The 19,300-nt window shown below is 47.9% G+C and overlaps 1 protein-coding gene across 5 annotated transcripts in view; it reads left to right on the top strand.

Moving 5' to 3' along the window:
• tweek (transmembrane protein KIAA1109 homolog tweek) overlaps window positions 1–19,300 on the top strand; it is a 1,194,469-nt gene that overhangs the window by 505,491 nt on the left and 669,678 nt on the right. For all 5 annotated transcript variants that reach the window (XM_075882507.1, XM_075882492.1, XM_075882501.1 and 2 more), the window contains 3 exons: window positions 4,357–4,637; window positions 16,635–16,815; window positions 16,877–16,924. In XM_075882507.1, coding sequence (XP_075738622.1) covers window positions 4,357–4,637; window positions 16,635–16,815; window positions 16,877–16,924 — 510 coding nt within the window. The remainder of the gene's footprint in view (window positions 1–4,356; window positions 4,638–16,634; window positions 16,816–16,876; window positions 16,925–19,300) is intronic.

The following is a 19,300-nucleotide window of genomic DNA, read 5'->3' as shown; positions in this document are numbered from 1 at the left end:
CTAAGTTGGTGTTCCTTCCGGCAAATACGACTGCGGCCCTACAGCCAATGGACCAGGGTGTGATCAGGAACATTAAGTGCTTTTATAGGCATCACGTGCTGGAGAGAATAATTTTGTGCGCGGGCGACAGGAAGGACTTCTGCATTACGCTGCTCACTGCCATGCACATGTTGGTGCACGCATGGGAACAGGTGACCGCTACCACAATCGCAAACTGTTTCCGCCACAGCGGATTTACAGCTGGAAGTGTGCAGGATAGTTGTGACGTCGACGTGGGTGCGGCTCAGTAGCTTATGCCAGTGGCATTGGGCGACACTCTTCGGGGCGTACGTTTCGCCGATTATGTTAAAGTTGACACCGGTGCATCGGTGTGTGTTGCCCTGACTGATGGGGACATTATCGCTCAAGTAGCCGGTGCGCAGCCTGTTGCTGAAGAGCCAGAAGGTGAGGAAGACGAAAATGACGAAGCGCCCGTGCGCCCGTCAGCTTCTGCGGTGATGGAGGCACTTAATGTGGCGCGTCTCTTCTTCAGCTTTGAAGAGGGTGAAGAGGATTTTCTGCGCCGCGTCCGCGGGCTGGAACAGAGAACCGCAGCTGTGGCATTCAGAGAAAAGGAGTAGATGGTCATCACTGACTTTTTTGGCCAATAAATATTTTTCGTGCCCCCACCCCCGAAATCCACCCATTTTTGCTCACTTTCATTATTTCGAATTTCCCAACCCAACCATTATTTCGAATTTTCCATCTCAACCGTGTGACCATGTCACACGGTTGGGATGCCAAAGACCATTGAAAAATGATTTGTGGAACAGTAGTATTCACTATTCGACTAGTTGGTGCATGTTTTTTATTATCAAGAAACAAACCGAGGTTAAGGATATCATAGTTGAAACCACGAAGAAGAAATCGGCATGGGCTGGGCGCCGTAGCTTGTAGGCAGGATAACCGCTAGTCATTGAGGCGGCGGTTCCACTATCTCCTTCTTGCCAATAGTTTGACAAAAGACACCAGGTGACACCACTCATTGACATATGCAGAATGCGAGAGAAATGCTCGCGCAAGTACAGTCAGTGTGGCCTCGCGTGTGTCTTGTATGTCGCGCTACTGGTATGTCACTGTTCCTCGTGCTTGCGCACAACTGCTTACCATAATCCACGTGAAACTGCTGAACCTCAGCCAATGTAGCTTACGCTACAAACACACTCAGGCACTTTTCAACACAAATAACATTTACATCCTGGTGTTATTTGCTAAATTTCACCCTCTTCAACTACAATAAAATGGTTACCAAAATAAAGTGCATTTTGTGGATGATTAGCTGAATACATGACTTCCACTAATATAGAGAAGTTGGAACCCCCTAAAGCACATGATTTTTTCAAAACGTTTTATCAGAATTACCTGGGACAACTAGAATAAATTATCTTGTTGGGTAATTCATAAGTTGATTCACGCTGTTTCCCGTGATATTTTCACCATCTATTTGCTACTGCCTAAATTATGGTAAGCTAAGCTCCCACGAAGTGTTTGCTTTAGAAAATTCTTCATATTTGCCGACAGTTGATTTCAAATGTGACAAAATCGCACGAACACATGGATCAGTGAGTAGCAGCACAATCTGGCTCAGCATCGCGCTTAGTAGGAGGACGGGAGGGGGGATTATGCGTATTTGTAAATCATAGCGGATTATGACGGCACCTACATAAGAGTGACACCTCTGAGCCAATGTCCATGTGTTCTACGAATGTCTTCTTTCTTACTCCATTTCATACATCAAATGCAACGCTGTGAAGGCTAGCGAGACTTCCTGCAATCAACGCGTCTGTACTAAGAAATACAGTCGAGCCCGCTTATAACGAACCTGAGCCTAACGCGACATCCGTTTGCTGTATTCCGAAGTTCGTAGTAAATGAAACACAGCTTTTAAAAAAGTTGCAAGTGAAAACACAAACTTTTTTTGCCCGAAAAAGTCCATGATGCACGTATTTCGAAGAGCAGAAGCGTAAAAGTGGTCTCTAGTTTATTTCAAACAGCAGTGTGCTTGTTTGCCGAGGCCCGTGGCATAAGCTGCATGAGAGACTGACTACAAAGTTTCGTCGTTCTCGCAATTCGATTCCTCCAAATCTCTCTTGTCACGTACTTCATTCACAATGCCTTAATCCATGCACGGTTCGGCGGTGTCGGCATCAACGTCGGCCGTAATGAAACTATCGCAACAGATGCTGCACTTGCTCTCCCGTGTCGGAGTCGACGGCACGCTGCCACAAATCGCCGCTGTACGTAAGTGATTCTCTTCAGAAGCTTCAGGCTCAGCATCGAGCCCGACGTTGAAGAAGTCGGCCTCACGAAAACAGTTTGGCGCGCATGTAGCCGTCACCGCTTCCCACAAAATATTCACCATCTCCACAACCGAATACCGAGATGCCCGAAGCGGCAAGTTGGCTGCCAGGTAGTCAACAGCTATGAGCAAGCGCTCCGCAACGCAGTTCTTGTGTGTCTGTTTTATTGCTTCTGTATGTTTTTGGTTATGTATGATGCTGGTCTACCGGGAGTGCAAGATAGAGTTGTTTTAGTAAGTGACGCTGATATGTGTTCTTTAGGTTGTTATGTTTTGTCGTTTCATCTCCACGTGCTTCCGTGTTTTTATCGCTTCTTCTTTTAGACACTCACTTCAATTATCACCAGGACAAGTTAAACATTTTATTCCCTGCTCTTCGTCAGGTTTATATTGAAGGTGCCATTTTAGAGTATGAATCATGTGCCGTCTTGATTTCGAAGTTCAGTTTGCCTTGTGTGATATAGGTGTGCATTATCTCCGATATATGGTCCCACTGTAACCATTTGCATATTGTTTTTGCTTATAGATCTTGAGTTCCGTTCATATCGTCTTTTATCTTGCTCTTCTGTGTTTAGGTAATACAGGCATGTTTGGCGCATAAAAAGGCTTGCTCAAGTGCAAATAAACTCAGTTGTAAGTCGGCGCTCGTCTGTGTTCTGTGTGTTTCTTATGGTTTTCGTCTAAATTGCACCGAAGCCTATACAATTATGCACCAACTCGTCCAAGTCAGAGTGCTTTTAGATAATTTTTTTATTATTTCGTAATTTAGAACCTTGGATTGGTAACAAAAACAGGACTAGATATGGTGACCGAATGCTACTGTTTTGTCAACCAGCTGTTCAAAATCAATTACTCAAAGAAATGGTTTCAGTGTATCTACTCTGTCACTAAAAAGGCTACACAGCGTATTTCTATCCTTGCTTGTGCTGCCATGAGTTCATCTATTTTTTTTGTTTTCATCACTATGGCAACTTTTCTTTTTATTTTCGAATGTTTCCACAATAACTTTGTTTATTAATTATTTTTGGTGTTTAGTTTTTTTGCTGTTTTGTTTGCTCATGCATTACGTGTGCGGTGTACTTCTGTTTGACCACTGTGAAGATGCCTAGTCTGGCCAGGCTGCTCAATGCAAATTTTTTGCTTAGTCATCCTCGCAACCTTGTAGTCAATTAACTCAATGCAATTCGTCGCCCGATGCAATTCCCATCAAAGAGCTGTGACAAAAGCATCCCCCCTACTGAAGGGACCCGCAAAACAATACCACAACTTCGTGCTGCCGCTGAGTGCCGCGGTATCAACGCGGTGAACTCAGTCTTTTAGAGATATGTCATTGATCAAGCAGAAGTTGTCCATTTTGTGGAGAAATTACTCTGACGTCTGCACATCCCGGAAACATGTGAACCTTGGCAGCATGGTGGCAATGGTCGATGTCGCAATCTCTAGTTTTTGTCTACTTGGCGGTCAAACAAAGGCCAGTTGGCTCTCGTTGCTTACGGGAACCATGAGAGCAGCCATTTAGCGCCTGCCACAGTTCGGATGCTATGCGCTTGCGTTAAATAAGAGCCAATTCATTCGTCTGTCGCAGCATAAACTGCACAAGTTCATCAGGGATTTCACTCGGTTCCATCATGAATGAGCCCTCACTTGTTATGATTGCTAGACCTCACTCGCCAGTTCGCACGACATCCCTCGTCCCAGCGCAACACCGTTTGCTAACGCACAATTCACACAGGTCAGATGCCTGCAGCTGCCACCATGTTCCGTAGGCGCCTTGTACCCTCCTAACTACCGATGAGTGTGCTCACTATGCAAACCATTGACAGTCAATGTTTGAAGTACTTGTTGCTGGACTAGTTGGTTGGTCATACAGAGGAGAACTTCTAGATGCCTAAAAAAAGACCTCAAGAAAAAAGAATCACAGTGTGTCTTTTTTCTTGTGGTGTTTTTTAGGCGTCTAGGAGTTTCCCTCAGTCAATGTTTGAGCGTTTGTAATTGTAACAATGTAATCTTACCTCCAGGTGTGCTTCACGTTTGAGTGCCCAGAGTGGGAGAAAGTGCGTGAAGATGATAAGATGGGCTTCATCATGACTGAGTGTGGAGTGGAAGGATCCAGCTTACGGCTAGTTGGCCATGGTGGGAGCAGCAGCAGCGGCAGCTCTCACCAGGCAGAAGCCCTGTTCTCCTCTGCAGAGGGAGAGCCATCTTGTGACGCTCTGCTCCTGCTCGAGATTAAGACAGTCTGGTTCAACTTTGCGGCTCCTCCACGTACCACCAATGCACATCGTACGGACTTCACCAGGTCAGTCACTTCTGTTGTTGTTGGTTCTTATGCGTAACACCTGCTTTGTCTGGCATTCCGCTGATTTACACTTGAGTTAATCAAGTATTTTTATTTAAAATCCATATGAGGTGGTGTAAATCTACTTGGCATGCTTTTTTGCCTGGACGAACACACATCGAACACCTGCCACGAGATAACATATGAAACTTAGGCCTTGTGCTACAGTGTAAGGATGAAGCTCAAAAAGCACTAGTGATCTATGCGCTGTTACAAGTTGCCTGTTTCAAAGGCTCTAGAAGGGTTCGATTAACTCGGCCAATAGCGACTTAAAACATCTACTGCTACGGATGAACGCGAACTGGTGTTATCTTGATATGGCCACGCTGTGCACCTAATAATCACTTTCTGCCATATTCCAAAACTGCTTCCCAAAGCTGTCCTTTTCTTCGAAGTAAAGGTTCCAGTCATTCATTCATTTAAAACCCACTTTGAAGGGGTCTGCTTTATCTATGGCTGGTGCAGAAGCCTAGCCACGGTTTCAGCCTCACAGTCGTACTGTGCACGATAAACATCCCCTTTCCTTAGCTCGAGTCATCGTAGCTACGATGGGTTCAGGCAAGTAAGGCACCAGGCTAGGTCAACAAAACAGCACTTAATCGCTACATTAGGAATAACGCGTAGATGTCTCGTAGAGTGAGTGTACGCTCTATGAAATAAACAAAGGGTAGGCTTACTCCTTTGGTTGAAAGCCGTGGCTTGCAGGGTACGAGAGGTGAGTCATTCTCGTCTGGTAGCTTGTACAAGAGAGCACTTTTTCACGTCTCTTCGCCAGGATTATGGACACGAGGAGACGCTCAGGCAATGGCGGCAATAGATTCAGCCAACAAGCATGATAAGTTAGGGCATGCTGACTGGCTGCTGCTGCAACACCTTCTTCTACTTTCGATGTTCTCAGCAATCGTAGCTCAAACAAGGCTCTCAATGAATGCGTCCTTGTCAAAGCCAGGAGCTTCGTCGTGCTTAGCGGGTAGTTCGCGATGGCGCTGACACGAGCCACTGCCGATGCCTTTGCCACCGTGTTGAATTGGCGGCCTGTTGTTTACATCATGTGGTTTGAGAACTGGTACAGCCGGTGTAGCCAAAGCCGTGCAGCAAAAAGGTGATCTGCTATCGCTTGGAGAAAAAATTTGTCCCAGACCAATTTTTTTGGCATTGGCCTTGCTGGGTTTCAATCACTTAGCTGACGCAGCAAGGAAAAGTTCGGTGAGTTTTGCCGCATTCTCTTCCTTTGAGGCCAAGTGTCAACAGGCTTTCCTCCTACAGACAAGCTGCGTTGTGCCGTTCACGTGCAGTGGTCAATCACGCATTTGTATCATCCACGGTGGCTGCGAAAACCGTTCCTATAATACTGAATCATAGCAAATCATGGCGTATAGTCCATTCAAAACAACCCTAAAATTCATATCATCGCGAATTTCACATCAATCGTAATCGTATAATCGATATTCTACTGTACTCATGATAGTAAGACAGCTCAGGGTTGAGATAATTATTCAAAAGGTTAAGTGTCATCTATTAACAAGCCCTCAGGCTCCATCTACAGTCAGGGATGAAAGTGCTGCTTCAATTGCGTCATTCTGCGCCAATTTGACCTGCTGCTCCAGGCTACACATAAATGGCTTTTTCTGTGATAATTGTCGATTGTAAGTGTAAACCGTCGAATCTAGCAGATTATTATAATCGACTGAGCAAAATTTAGCTCTTGCTACACTAGCTACACTATTGCGAGACTGCACGTAATCTGGCAACCTTGTGCTACATGTTGATTTAGTAGCAGCGCCGTTTCATGCCGAGGAAACCGGAGCCACTCGTCCATTTCGTGTGAGTTGGTGTTTTGTGCTAGCTGTCTGTCAAATTGCCTTTGCCCGCCCTGAGCCTTCTTCGATCTTGCCGGCCCGTCCATCGACTGCAATACTGCTTATAAGCTGGAATGAGGCCACTGTGGAAGACCTCGTAGGGTTCACAGCAGACTTTATACGCCATGAACTTTCGTGCTGTAACCTGGAAATGACTGGCTGGAAAGAAGACATGATTGAACGGTTGCTTCATGACATCGCCCAGAACCGTCAACCATTTGGTGGGCCCGACTCGACAGCTGAGCAGTCAGTTCTAAGCACGAAAGTGCTGATTGGCCTACTACAGTAGTTTTTGACATTGTCAAAACGGCCGAAGTTTCCTGTCCAAGTGACTATGTTGCCCAACCTTTTGGCCTTGCTGCCAACCTTTAGTGGTGACAGTAGCATCTCGGCTCACCAGTGGGTTGAAGAGCTCGAGTGTACTCAAGGCTTAGGGGGTGTCATGGACACCGTCTACTCTCCTCGTCATAGCGCTTGGTAAGCTCCGTGGCCTTGCTGCAGATTGGAAAAGCGTGGCAGGAAACCAGTTAGACTCATGGGAGTATTTCAAACCTGCCTTCAAGGAGCAGTTTTGGGACAAGCTTATGCTCTTGCGATGCAGCACGTAGTCACCAGACACGTCGAGAAACGCAGTGAGAGCCTCGCTGACTTCTCATTGGCAAACCTGCACGTAATTTCAAAATGGCCCATCCAACTGACAGATCCCCACCACATTGAATATGCACTACAGCGTGTGCACGGCACACACTTAGCAACAACTATCGCTGCACAACAGCCACCAACTGTGAGTGCATTTCTTGCCATCGTAACTCAACTCGACCAAACTTTAGAGCATGCCTCTGTTTTGCCTAGTCAGCCGCTCATTACAGCCAGTACATCAACGTCACGAGCCTATGCTTGTGCAGCAGATTGGTAATATAAACGACAGCTTTTCATCACCAATTGATTCGGCTCAGTCACCAGTCTCGTGTAGCATTTCTTCATTACTATTAGGAGAGCTAGACAGTCACTATGCAATCAGCTCTAGAAATGATGCACCTGCTTAATGCCCTGGGGACGACCTAAGCAAGGCCACGTGCCATCATTTTCGGCAGACAGACCACCTTGCATCCAAGTGCCCTTATTCCAGATGCAATGTTCAAAGCCAGCAAATGAGTCTTCCTTTCATGGCCTGCTTTCAAGCTTCAGAGCCACTCAAAGAACCATTTGTGCAGTGTGCCGTAAATCAAGCATAACTGCTGATATGTCTGCTACGTAGCATTAACCCCTCCCCCGTCCCTGGCGGTAAAAGTGCCGTCTCGGTGCATATTAATTATGGTCTTAAGTAAGCGGGGGGTAAGGTTTTAGCCTGCTCACGTGCACAACATCACTGGGTGTGGTTGCAGGCAGGCTTGTGGTCTCAGATGCAAGAATGATCTCATAGGTGACGTCGATTACCTGGCGGATGATACGGTAAAAACCCATGTAGTGAGACAACAACTTCTCTCATAAGCCAACTCAACAAACTGGGCACCACAGGAGAACGAGAAAACAGGTTGACAAGCGAACGTCAACATGCCGGCTGTCGTAGATGGCTTTCTGGGTGGCTTGCGAAGCCGAAAGTCTAGAGCGGACGATCTGATGAATGTGGTCGGCACGAGCAATAGCGTCGCGTGCATATTCGGTTGACGGGATTGTAGTGGTTATAAGTAGGGTGCCGAGTGGTAACATCAGATCACGGCCATAGAGCAAATAAAAGAGTGAATAAGCAGTGGTGTCATGGCACGAAGAATTGTACGCGAAGGTCACGTGAGGTAGCGCCAGGTCGCAGCATGGTGGTTGGAGGACACATACATCGCGAGGATGTCCGTGAGGGTGCGATTTAGGCATTCGGTTAGGCCTTTTGTTTGGGGATGGTTGGAAGTGGTCAACTTGTGCTGTGTCGAGGAAGAGTGCAGAAGATCGTCGATTACTCGGTACAAAAATGCGCAGCCGCGATCCATGAGTTATTGGCGAGGAGCGCCATGGCGTAGGATGACATCGTGAAGCAAAAAGTCCGCAACGTCAGTAGCGGTGCTGGTGGGGAGCACTCGAGTGATGGCATACCTAGTCACGTAGTCTATAGCAACAACGACCCCCTTGTTGCCCAATTTCGACTCGGGAAAAGGACTGAGAAGATCTATACCAACACGGAAGAAAGGTTCGGTTGGGATGGAGACCGGTTAAAGAAGTCCAGCCTGAGGTGCAGTAGGTCGCTTCCTACGTTGGCATTTATCGTAGGAAGACACTTAACGACGAACGGACCTGGAGAGACCGCACCAAAAGAAGCGGTGACGCACACGGTCGTACGTCCGAGATACACCCAGATGACTAGCAGTTGGTTTATTGTGAAGCTCGTGCAGCACTGTTGAACGCAAATGTTTCGTCATGACAAGAAGGAGCTGAGGGCCGTCTGGCTGGAGGCTACGACGGTACAGCGTGACATTCAGGAGGACGTACATGCGAAGCGACGCGTTGTTCGGAGCAGGTTCGAGACGGTAAATAAGTTGTCGTGGTGAAGCATCACGTGTTGTTCATCACCAATCTGAAGAAACTGGGACATTGACATGACGCTGAGGCTACGCTCGATGTCTGATTCGTCGGGCGGAGCAGGTTCGAGACGGTAAATAAGTTGTCGTGGTGAAGCATCACGTGTTGTTCATCACCAATCTGAAGAAACTGGGACATTGACATGACGCTGAGGCTACGCTCGATGTCTGATTCGTCGGGCTGATCAACAAGGTAGCGGGATAAGCAATCGGCGTCCAGATGAAGATGTCTAGACTTATAAGCAACTGAGTAGCAATACTTCTGTAGGCGTAATACCCAACGGGCAAGTCGTCCAGTGGGGTCCTTCAGAGAAAAAAGCCAACACAGCACGTGATGATCTGTAATGACACGGAAAGGGTGGCTATACAAGTAAGAACGTAATTTCAAAACCGCTCAGACAAGTGCGAGACAGTCCGTTCTGTTCTGGATGGGCGCTGGACTTGGTGTCTAGCGCCCGCCCTGTGTATGTGTTTCTTCAGTGTCTGCGTCGGGTTCTTTTTTATGCTACGAATATGAATGCAAGTGGGGGGGGGGGGGGGCTGTGATGAATTGTTAGTGAAAAGAGAACAGGTGTTCGGTGTGTAAGGAAGAAGATGGACACATGCGAAAGCACATTGCCATCGCCGGCCTCGCTCGGCTGTTCGTTCCCTGGCTACGTTTTGCCTGCTGCTGCTGCTATCTTCCCGGTCGCTCTGAACCTCAATAAACCTCCGTAACAAGTGGTGGAGGTGCGGGGTCGTGTCAACTTGGAACTTCGCAGCTGGAAACTCAAGCCAACCTCTGCAATGCCGGATGAGGCACAAAATCAACCGCAGCAACAACCTGCTGTCCTGGTGCCCACATTGGTCTGCCCTGGCCCATCGCGTCAAGGCGACCCACCAATCTTCAGCAGTACAGAAGAGGAGGATGTTGAAGACTGGCTGGCCCAATACGAACGGGTAAGTGTGACCAGCCGCTAAGATGACGCTGCGAAGCTCAGCTATGTGTCATTTTATTTGAGCGGCGTCGCCAGCGTGTGGCATCGAAACTACCTACATGACTTCTCAACGTGGGCCTCTTTCAAACAGTACGTGACGGAAGTATTCGGGTGCCTTGCTGTTCGCAAGCTTCAAGCCGAGCAACGGCTGCGTCGCCACGCGCAGCAAAAAGGTGAAACATATGGTGACTCCGCCACTCACCGTAGCGGATGTTCACCGCGGGTTCACTCTTAGTGAGTCACAGGGCTGCGACTCTGTCACCTACTCGCGTTCGGACACCGCCCTGCGCGTGCTCAACTAATAAGGCATTTAGCGCGGTGCGGCAAAACATACAGTGTTCCCATACGAAAATACACAACACTTTATTGCCTTTGGTGGCACCCCGAACAACAGTACAACGTCCGCTCCCGGGATGCGGGGAGCAAAGGCATCCGCACGTGGACATTCACGATAAGGGGAAACCGCGAGCACATCGCATCTGGCAATGGTGAGATTTGACACGCCATTCGGGAAAAGGTCTCTCGCGGCTATGCTGCGCACTCTCATGATGGTCACTGGGCCTGGTCGCGAATGTTAGGGCAAACCTCGTATGCGTAGGCCTACGGCAAGTGCGGCTCGGTGTGGTACGACCACTTCAAGCACTAGGCGCCGCTGTGGGCTTAGTGTACGGTACCGAAGCTAGCACTCAAGTGAACACGCCTGTGGAGATGCGAAAGGCCACCCCAGGCAGGCTACAGTCCGGCGATTCCCAAAGGGGACGCGGACGAAGGAAACACGTGCTTACCCGGCGCCGACCACGGAGGAGAGACCATTCTCTCGGCGCGCATGTAAGACACGTGCCGTGCCCGCACGTGGCGTCATCTATTGCCACGCGCCGTTACCAGAGCAGAAAAAGAAAAAGGATGTGGCTATGCGGCGGAATGCCCGTGAAATGGTCGCGGGCGCGCCTGAGACCCCCACAAACGTTCATCAGCTACATTGAAGATGTTGTCGACCTGTGTAACCGCGTTGATGTCACAATGGCTGATGCCGATAAGATCAGGCATATCTTGCAAGGGATTGAAGACGATGCCTTTTAGATGCTGCTGGCAAAGAACCCATCTACAGTGCCTGAACTTGTCAGTCTTTGCCAAAGTTTTGATGAGCTGCCCCAACAATGCACAGTCACACGCCACTCTCATCCACAGGCGACTTCAGTGTCAGGATTGGCTGTTGCTCTTGACAACTCATCTCTGCTCTTACAGTTTAAGGATTTCGTTCGTGAAGAGGTCGCTCGCCAGCTTTCGCTGATGCCGCTTGTTCACGGCCAGTCGAATTCCCCAATGCAAACCCCTCTCCAAAACATCATCAAGAACCAGGTCGCTGAAGAGGTCTGGCCTTCGCTCCATCAGGCTCCGACTGCTGCTCCCCTGACGTACGCCACAGTCGCTTCTAAGCCTGTGATGCAAGGTTACAGCCCTCATAGTCCGCCTATTCGCCCGCCAGTATCGCCGCCTGCCCGCCCAGTCGTATAGTACGCACGAGTTGACGACCCTTGGCGCACGCCAGACAACCGTCCAATTTGTTTTCATTATGGCCTAGTTGGACATGTGGCCCGTTACTGTCGCTTTCGCGCACCACCTAACTCTAACAGTGTGCATCCACCATGGCCCACGTATGCGCCACGTCAACCCTGTCGCAGTTATTCAGACGACTACGAATCTGATCCTACCTCCCGGACCCCACCCTCCTCTCGCTGCTCGCCTTCTCCTCGCCGACACTCCCTTTCCCCCATGCACTGACGGCGGAGCCCTGTACACCAGGAAAACTAAGTGGCACAGTTCAGGAGGCGAGAACTGCGGTTCCGGCGAAATTCACAAAGCCTCAAATTTCTCCTCGAAACGTTATTGAAGTCACTATAGAAGTAACATGGACGCTTGCCCTTGTCGACACCAGCGCTTTCGATAGAAAGGTGTCGACACCTTTCTGCGATTGATGCCCACATTTGCCGCCATATCGGAAAAGTCACGACCCCTGTTTCTGGACTATCCCTTTGTAGAGCCAACGCGCAGCATGTCGAGCTATCCGGTGCCTGCACAGCCCGTGTCATCATCCAAGATGTTCTTTATGTGATTGAATTCATTGTGCTGCTATCTTGTTCTCACAATGTCATATTAGGGTGGAATTTTTTCTCTACACATCGTGCGATCATCAATTGCGCTCGCGCTGAACTCGAGTTGTTCTCATTTTCGAGAGACGTCATCGATGACAAAGACACATGCCGGAAAATCAGTTTGTGATGACACCATTGTGCCTGCCCAGTCTACTGTTTTTGTCTCCATCTCGTGTGACTCTGGAGATGGTGGCTCAGTGCTTTTAGCACCGTCTACGCTTCTAGTTCGCCTCCGATCACTGCCATTGCCATTTGCCGTTCTCGAGTTACAATCAGGCGCCTTTGTGACGTACATCACCAATGCATCGCCCGAGCCAATCACTTTGCGACGCCGGGAAACCCTCGGCAAAGCCGAGCCGCTAGCGTCATCTTTGATTTTCGAGACCATGGACGAACTCACTGATATGGCCACCTTCTAGACATCAACTAATGGGCCACTACCGCGATCTTTCATGCCAGCTATAGCCAGCGACTTTACGACGACACAACGAGACCAACTTCTTCGCTTGCTTGACGATTTCTCTTTCTCTTTTGACTGCAAAGCAAGGGCACTCTGCCGCACAACAACTGCTTCGCATACTATCGACACCGGAAGCCACGCGCCCATTCGACAGCGTCCTTACCGAGTACCGGCGAGTGAAAGGCGCGTTATCGATGACCAGGTGAATGACATGCTTAAATGCGGTGTCATTCAACCTTCCAACAGTCCTTGGGCATCACCTGTTGTGTTGTTCGGAAGAAAGATGGCACAATACGATTTTGCGTCGATTATCATCGGCTTAACAAGATTACCCAAAAAGATGTGTATTGTTGCCACGAATTGATGAGACACTCGACTGCTTGCAAGGAGCGGAGTTCTTTTCTTCTTTGGGTCTCTGCTCTGGCTACTAGCAAGTGCCCATGGCTGAAACTGCCCGCTCGAAAACCATGTTTGTTACACCAGATGGATTGTACGAATTCACTGTAATGCCATTTGGTCTCTGTAACGCGCCGGCACCTTTGAACGCATGATGGACGGCATCTTACGCAGCTTGAAGTGGCACACTTGTCTCTGCTATTTAGATGATATTGTCGTCTTTGCACCAGATTTCCCGACCCATCTACAACGGTTGCAGAAGTTTTGACCTGTGTTCAAATTGCCGGCCTCCAGCTTAACTTGAAAAAGTGAGTATTTGCCGCTAGAAAACTAACTATACTAGGCCACGTCGTCTCCAAAGAAGGCATTCTTTCCGTTCCTGCTAAACTTCGAGCAGTATCCGAGTTCTCGAAGCCTACTAACCTGAAAGCATTGTGCATCATCATTGGCCTATGCTCCTATTTTGGGGTGCTTCGTTCGAAATTTTGCTACTTTCATCGCACCTCTCAATGCACTCCTTCAAGGCGACAACGAACTGTCTACCTGGTCAGAAGCTTTTGACGACGCATTTACGGCACTTTGACGCCTGCTTACGTCTCCACCGATTTCGCGTCACTTCGCTCCGAGTGCATGCGCAGAAATTCAAACTAAGGCTAGTGGTGTCGACCTTCATGCTGTGCTCGCACAACGCGACGATGCCAACGCCAAATACGTGGTTGCAGATGCTAGTCATGCACTCACAAAACCTGAGACCAATTACACCGTAACAGAAAAAGAGTGCCTGGCCGTTATATGGGCTCTACAGAAGTTTCGCTCCTATCTTTACTGTGGTCCTTTTAACGTCTAACAGGTCACCACATTCTGTGTTGGTTATTAAACCTCAAGAACTGTCAGGTCGCGTAGCTCGGTGGGCGCTCCGACTCCAGGAATGCGACATTTGTGTCGTATATCGTTCTGGCCAACAACACTCTGATGCTGACGCCATGTCACGCTTTCCACTCATTTCAGACGCCAGCGCGTCTAGTCACAATCACGATATTTCTCTACTTGACATCTTCGACATGGCCTCGGAGCAACGAAATGACCCTTGGATCATCACAATTCTAAACTTTTTGTCAAGCCCCCTGACCACCCCGGCTTCACGAGCGCTACGCCGCCAAGTGCAGCATTACACTATCCATGATGGTCTTTTATACCGCTGTAACTACCACAACGATGGCCGCACATTGTTATTCGTCACGCCCCGCCATCTTCGTCGAGATCTGTGCTCCGCTTTCCACAAGGACCCTCAGTGTTGCCATGGCGGCGTGTTCAAGACGTACACGCACCTTCGCCTACGCTATTATTGGCGCAGAATGTACAGCTTCGTCTGCAAATATGTTCGCTCATGCCTCGCCTGCCAACTACGCAAACTAGTCACGCACCGCTCCACAGCGGCTCTCCAGCCGCTTCCCTGCCCAGCCCACCCATTTGATCGCGTTGGCATTGACTTGTACGGGCCTCTTCAATGCACTGGTGCTGGCAACCGCTGAATTGTCGTCGCCGTGGATCACTTGACAAGATGTGCTGAAACTGCTGCATTATCTGCTTCAATAGACGAGGACATTTCCTCGTTTATTCTACGCAGCTTTGTTCTCCGCCATGGCACCCCTCATGAACTGCTCAGTGATCGCTGCCGTGTATTTCTCTCAGAGGTGTTGCAATCACTCCTATCCGAATGCAGAATTATTCACCGCACCACTACTGCATATCACCCACAGACAAACGGATTAACGGAACGATTTAACCGAACTCTGGTTTACATGTTGTCAATGTACGTTGCGTCAGACCACTGCATTTGGGGTCTTGTTCTTCCGTTTGTCACATTCGCCTATAACACCACCTCCGAAGCCACCACCGGATTTTCACCATTCTTCTTGCTATACGGCCGAGAACCCACTAGCACCATTGATACGATTCTACCATATCATCCAGATGTTGATGACTACCAGCCTGTGTCTGCAGTGGCTCACCACGCCGAGAAATGCCGACAACTGGCCCATTTTTTCACCTACGACCAACAGTGTCGCCAAAAACAGCGTCACAACTTTGACATCCCTTCTGACCCTTTCACTGTCGACTCTCTCGTGTGGCAATGGGTCCCGCCAGTTGCTGCTCCCGGCCTTTCGTCTAAGCTTCTTCCGCAGTATCACAGACCCTACCGCGGGGTTGCGCAGACCTCTCCTGTTAATTATGTGATTGAACCCTTTACACCATCTTCCGACCTTTGTCGGCGGCGGCGAGAGAGAGGCCACATTAACCGTCTCAAGCTGTATTATGACCCTCTGACTTTTCTTTAGGTCGCCTGGATGGGTACTTCTCGATAGTGGGGGTTATTGTGAAGAAGAAAATGGACACATGCGAAAGCACATTGCCATCGCCTGACTTGCTTGGCTGTTCGCTCCCTGGCTACGCTTTGCTTGCTGCTACTGCTATCTTCCCGGTTACTGTGTACCTCAATAAACCCCCATAACATTAGGAAGGGACACTAAACACAAAGAACGAGCAGAGTGCCTGCCCTGCCAAGACTTCTTTGGTAACGAATCTCGAAGCTCCATCAGCACCAGTTTCCAGCGAAATTCAGCAGTCGAATTCACAAAGTTGCGGTGCTCTCGCCATCTCCTGCTTTCATTCGTGTATGTATCACCTCGGAGTGGAAGCAACAGGCACTTCTTATAGAAGTGTGTCTTTCGGTGCGACTTAAGACTCATGGCTTTGAGAATTCTAACTTTATGTCCTTGCAAAGGCTTGAAGCCACCAAAGAAGGCGAGCATTTCTGGGGTAGATGCTTATGCTGGTTGAGAAAGGAGAATTTTTATGCATTGCAAAGACCAATGGCATACAAGGTTATCATGACACAAGAATGGACAGTCAAACAATTAAAAGGGCCTATTGTACTAAATATAGATGCAACTAAACTGGATGCTTAGGCATTTCGGTACGGAGTCTCAGAAAATAAAACAGCACAAAAAACTGAGCGCTAAAAAATTGGAGTACACAAAGAGAAATGCTTACCTAAAAATTTATTCATCAATACAGCACAATATATATTTGTGTAGGTCGAAACGCAAAAAAGAAGAGATGAGAGTGTGGTTGCATTCCTGAATTTCAGCAGCGCACGGTTGTCAAGCGTCATCGGCACCAGCTTACATGAGAAAATTTGGAGGCATTGAAATCGGAATTGCTCGGATGGGCATGCGTAAGTATTGCCTCGATGAGTAATAAAGTTTATTACTTGTCAGATGGCTGTATGCTCAATGTACATGGTTGGCAGTGATGAGGGTGGTGTTTTGATCCTTTTTATCATTCTATAATCATTTATCGTTGTTCTTCTTTAATTTAGGACTGTGCAATATATGTGGACGAATAAATTTGGTTGCGAGTCAGCACTGTTGTGTGTGTCCCTTTCATGCTGTTTTGTTTTCTGAGATATCGGGGTTCTACTGTATATGGCCGCATATGCGATGCTTGCCCAGCAGTGACTGATCAGTGGCTTGGTGTGATCAGGCTGGACTGGCATCTGCTTAGCACGATGACGCCATCTATAAATGCCTGGCTCAAGCCATGTGACCGGCTCTTGGTGGCGGTGCGCAAAGCTCGACAGACAGAACAGCAGCGGCTGTGTGCAGTGCTCGCCTGGCTCATGACCGAGGCAATGGATGCACAGGGAGGACACCTGCCACCTCGGGTGAGTGTGCTCACACACACACACACAGGCCAATGAGCACCAACTGGGCTTCTCTTTTCAGGGAAAACAATTGTACAGAAGACTCACGCCGCTTGCTCGAGCACTTCAGGTAAGCTACTCCCATGGTGTACCATTTTTTGACAACACTGTAGGTGCTTAATCTTGATCAGGTGACAAAGGTCAACTCTTCATGTTGGCTGTTCGTCGACTTCATGTGCCCGGCATGAAATGCACAAGCATGCATTACTGTTCTTTGGCTCTTTAGTTTTTTTCGCCAGAGAATAATGATTGTAAGGGTGGAAGTGCTGTACGAATTGTGTCATGCTGTGATAATCTGACCTGCTCCGCTAAGGCGTGCCTAAACGGCAATTTACAAGTGCAACGCCAAATTTAGTCGAGAATTTTATTATCGGCCAAGTGACACGCGTGGCCTACACAAAGGACGCAGCCGCGTCCATATCAAACGTCGTAATTTGGATCGTGCTTGAACATTGCGCCACGTGAACACAATGCATGATTCTTCTTAAGGTGGCGTTTGTGTGCATAGCTCATTATGTATGTTTTACCAGCAAAGCCGTAAGGCAAGCTATATAAATGACAGTGCTGTTGCCGCCGCACCATTGCCGAGCAACCGCCGAGCGCGTGCTGTGCTCGCCAGTTGCTCACCAATTGTGCGGTAAGTTTTTGTCAATAAACTGAAAAAAAAAGGGTCTCACCGGCGTAGAAGTGGCTGCAATAGCAGCAATTTGTAATGTTATAGTGGTAGTGCTGCACGCGCTCTTTTTTTTTTTTTCAGTTTTTTCGATACCGCACCATTACGCGTGTAACGCTGCCTGCGCAAACCATGCCTGAATGACTGGGGACTATCTAGATAATCTTAGAACCTTCCGGTGAGATTACGCGCACAACAGGTGCATTGCTGTTAGTTTTGGGACTTACGTGGCCGTTAGCGATAAGGCTAGAATTTTCTATGCCACATGTATAAATGCCGCAGCACTTTGCTGTGTGGCAGATTATCGATGGCCGATGCTCTGTGTTCGCCACTATCAGTCTGCAATGTGTATTGCTTGAAGTGTGATGTTTTGTTTTTCGGGCACAAGTTAGCTAAAATAAAAAGTTCATGAAAAGAGAGGCTGCTTTCTGACCCCGTGACAATACGGAGGCTGACAGCTAACTGCTTTGGATTCAACATCGTGACACTCTACAGAACCCTGGTGTGAGAAAAAAAGTACAGCTGTTTCGGGGAGAAATGATTTTTTCGCACAATCTCTTCCCGTTGAGAGCGGACCATGTAAAATGGTTTACGAGCCAATATCGTGCGCACCAGCTATTGCAGTTATCCCCTTGATTGGTATCAAAGTTCACAGTTTCTGCTCTAGGGATCCCCCCGTTTCCCCCATGTCTTTTCATGCTTGTTCAAAACAGGCGACAAGACTGGCGAAATGTCTCCTCTCTGTTTGAGCATTCGACGGCAGTTCTAACACGCTGTGGGATGCTAATGCGTGTGCCCTCTGAGCGACGGAGGTCGGGCATGTTTTTTAATCTCTGCTTGCCAGCTTGTAGTTTAGGCAGAATATGGCTGCGATAGCGAAAACCCGTCGAGTGTCCATATAATTTCTGTCGTAATGAAGAATTTTCACTTAATTGTCTAGCAATAGCACAGCAAGTGCATCTAAATTTTCTTGTGGGTCTCATATCAGCTGTGGCACTTCAATGACCAGAACATGAGTTTTTTACATTTATTCTTATAAAGTCCTGTGGGTTTAGTACAAAGATAAATTTCATTTTATAGTAGCTCATTTCTAGGCTTTAGTTGTTGTTCATGTTGAATGCAGGGTTATAATCACATTATAAGCATTGCAACATTCTAACAAATTTTTTTCATTCATTTGAGGTCTAGTAGCTGCCCAGAGCGCCACTTATGTTTTTTTTAGATGCAGTGCTTTCACTTTTAGTATTGTGAAGTTTAATATATATGAATTTGGGATAAGTCTGGTCGCTTGATCAGCATTGCATGCTTAATAAAAAGCACTGAAATGTATTGTATTTACCCGAAAGCAGGAATTCTTATCATTAGGCTTGTGTGAAAATTTGAATGCTTCGAATATTCGATCGAATAAGTATAGTAATTGAATTTGCTTCGATTTCAATTCAAATTATTGAAAATTTTGAAGAATTCAGAATGAACGAATAGGTGTATATCAATCCGCATGTAATTGCTTGTGAAGGTGGCTTCACTGCAGCTTAGGCGTGCTGAACCGTGAAAGTACGCGTCCAGGGGAAATTCGCTCTGCCACGAAGTTTCACTTCAAATTTAAAGGGGCTGTGCAACACCTTTTCAGCATGAAAACGCAGCCACTCGGTGGTTGAGGCCGCTGAGAACACGCGAGCCAAATATCATAGCACAGTGTGTTGCCTGCAATTCACAATAAATTCTCAAAGTCAGTAAAAAAATTGCTCACTTCTCTGGGAAAATAATGCCACA

This window comes from Rhipicephalus microplus, chromosome 2, assembly GCF_043290135.1.
Source record: "Rhipicephalus microplus isolate Deutch F79 chromosome 2, USDA_Rmic, whole genome shotgun sequence".
Lineage (NCBI taxonomy): Eukaryota > Metazoa > Arthropoda > Arachnida > Ixodida > Ixodidae > Rhipicephalus > Rhipicephalus microplus.
The sequence above is the reverse complement of the archived record's forward strand: the minus strand, read 5'-3'. Positions and strand labels throughout refer to the sequence as shown.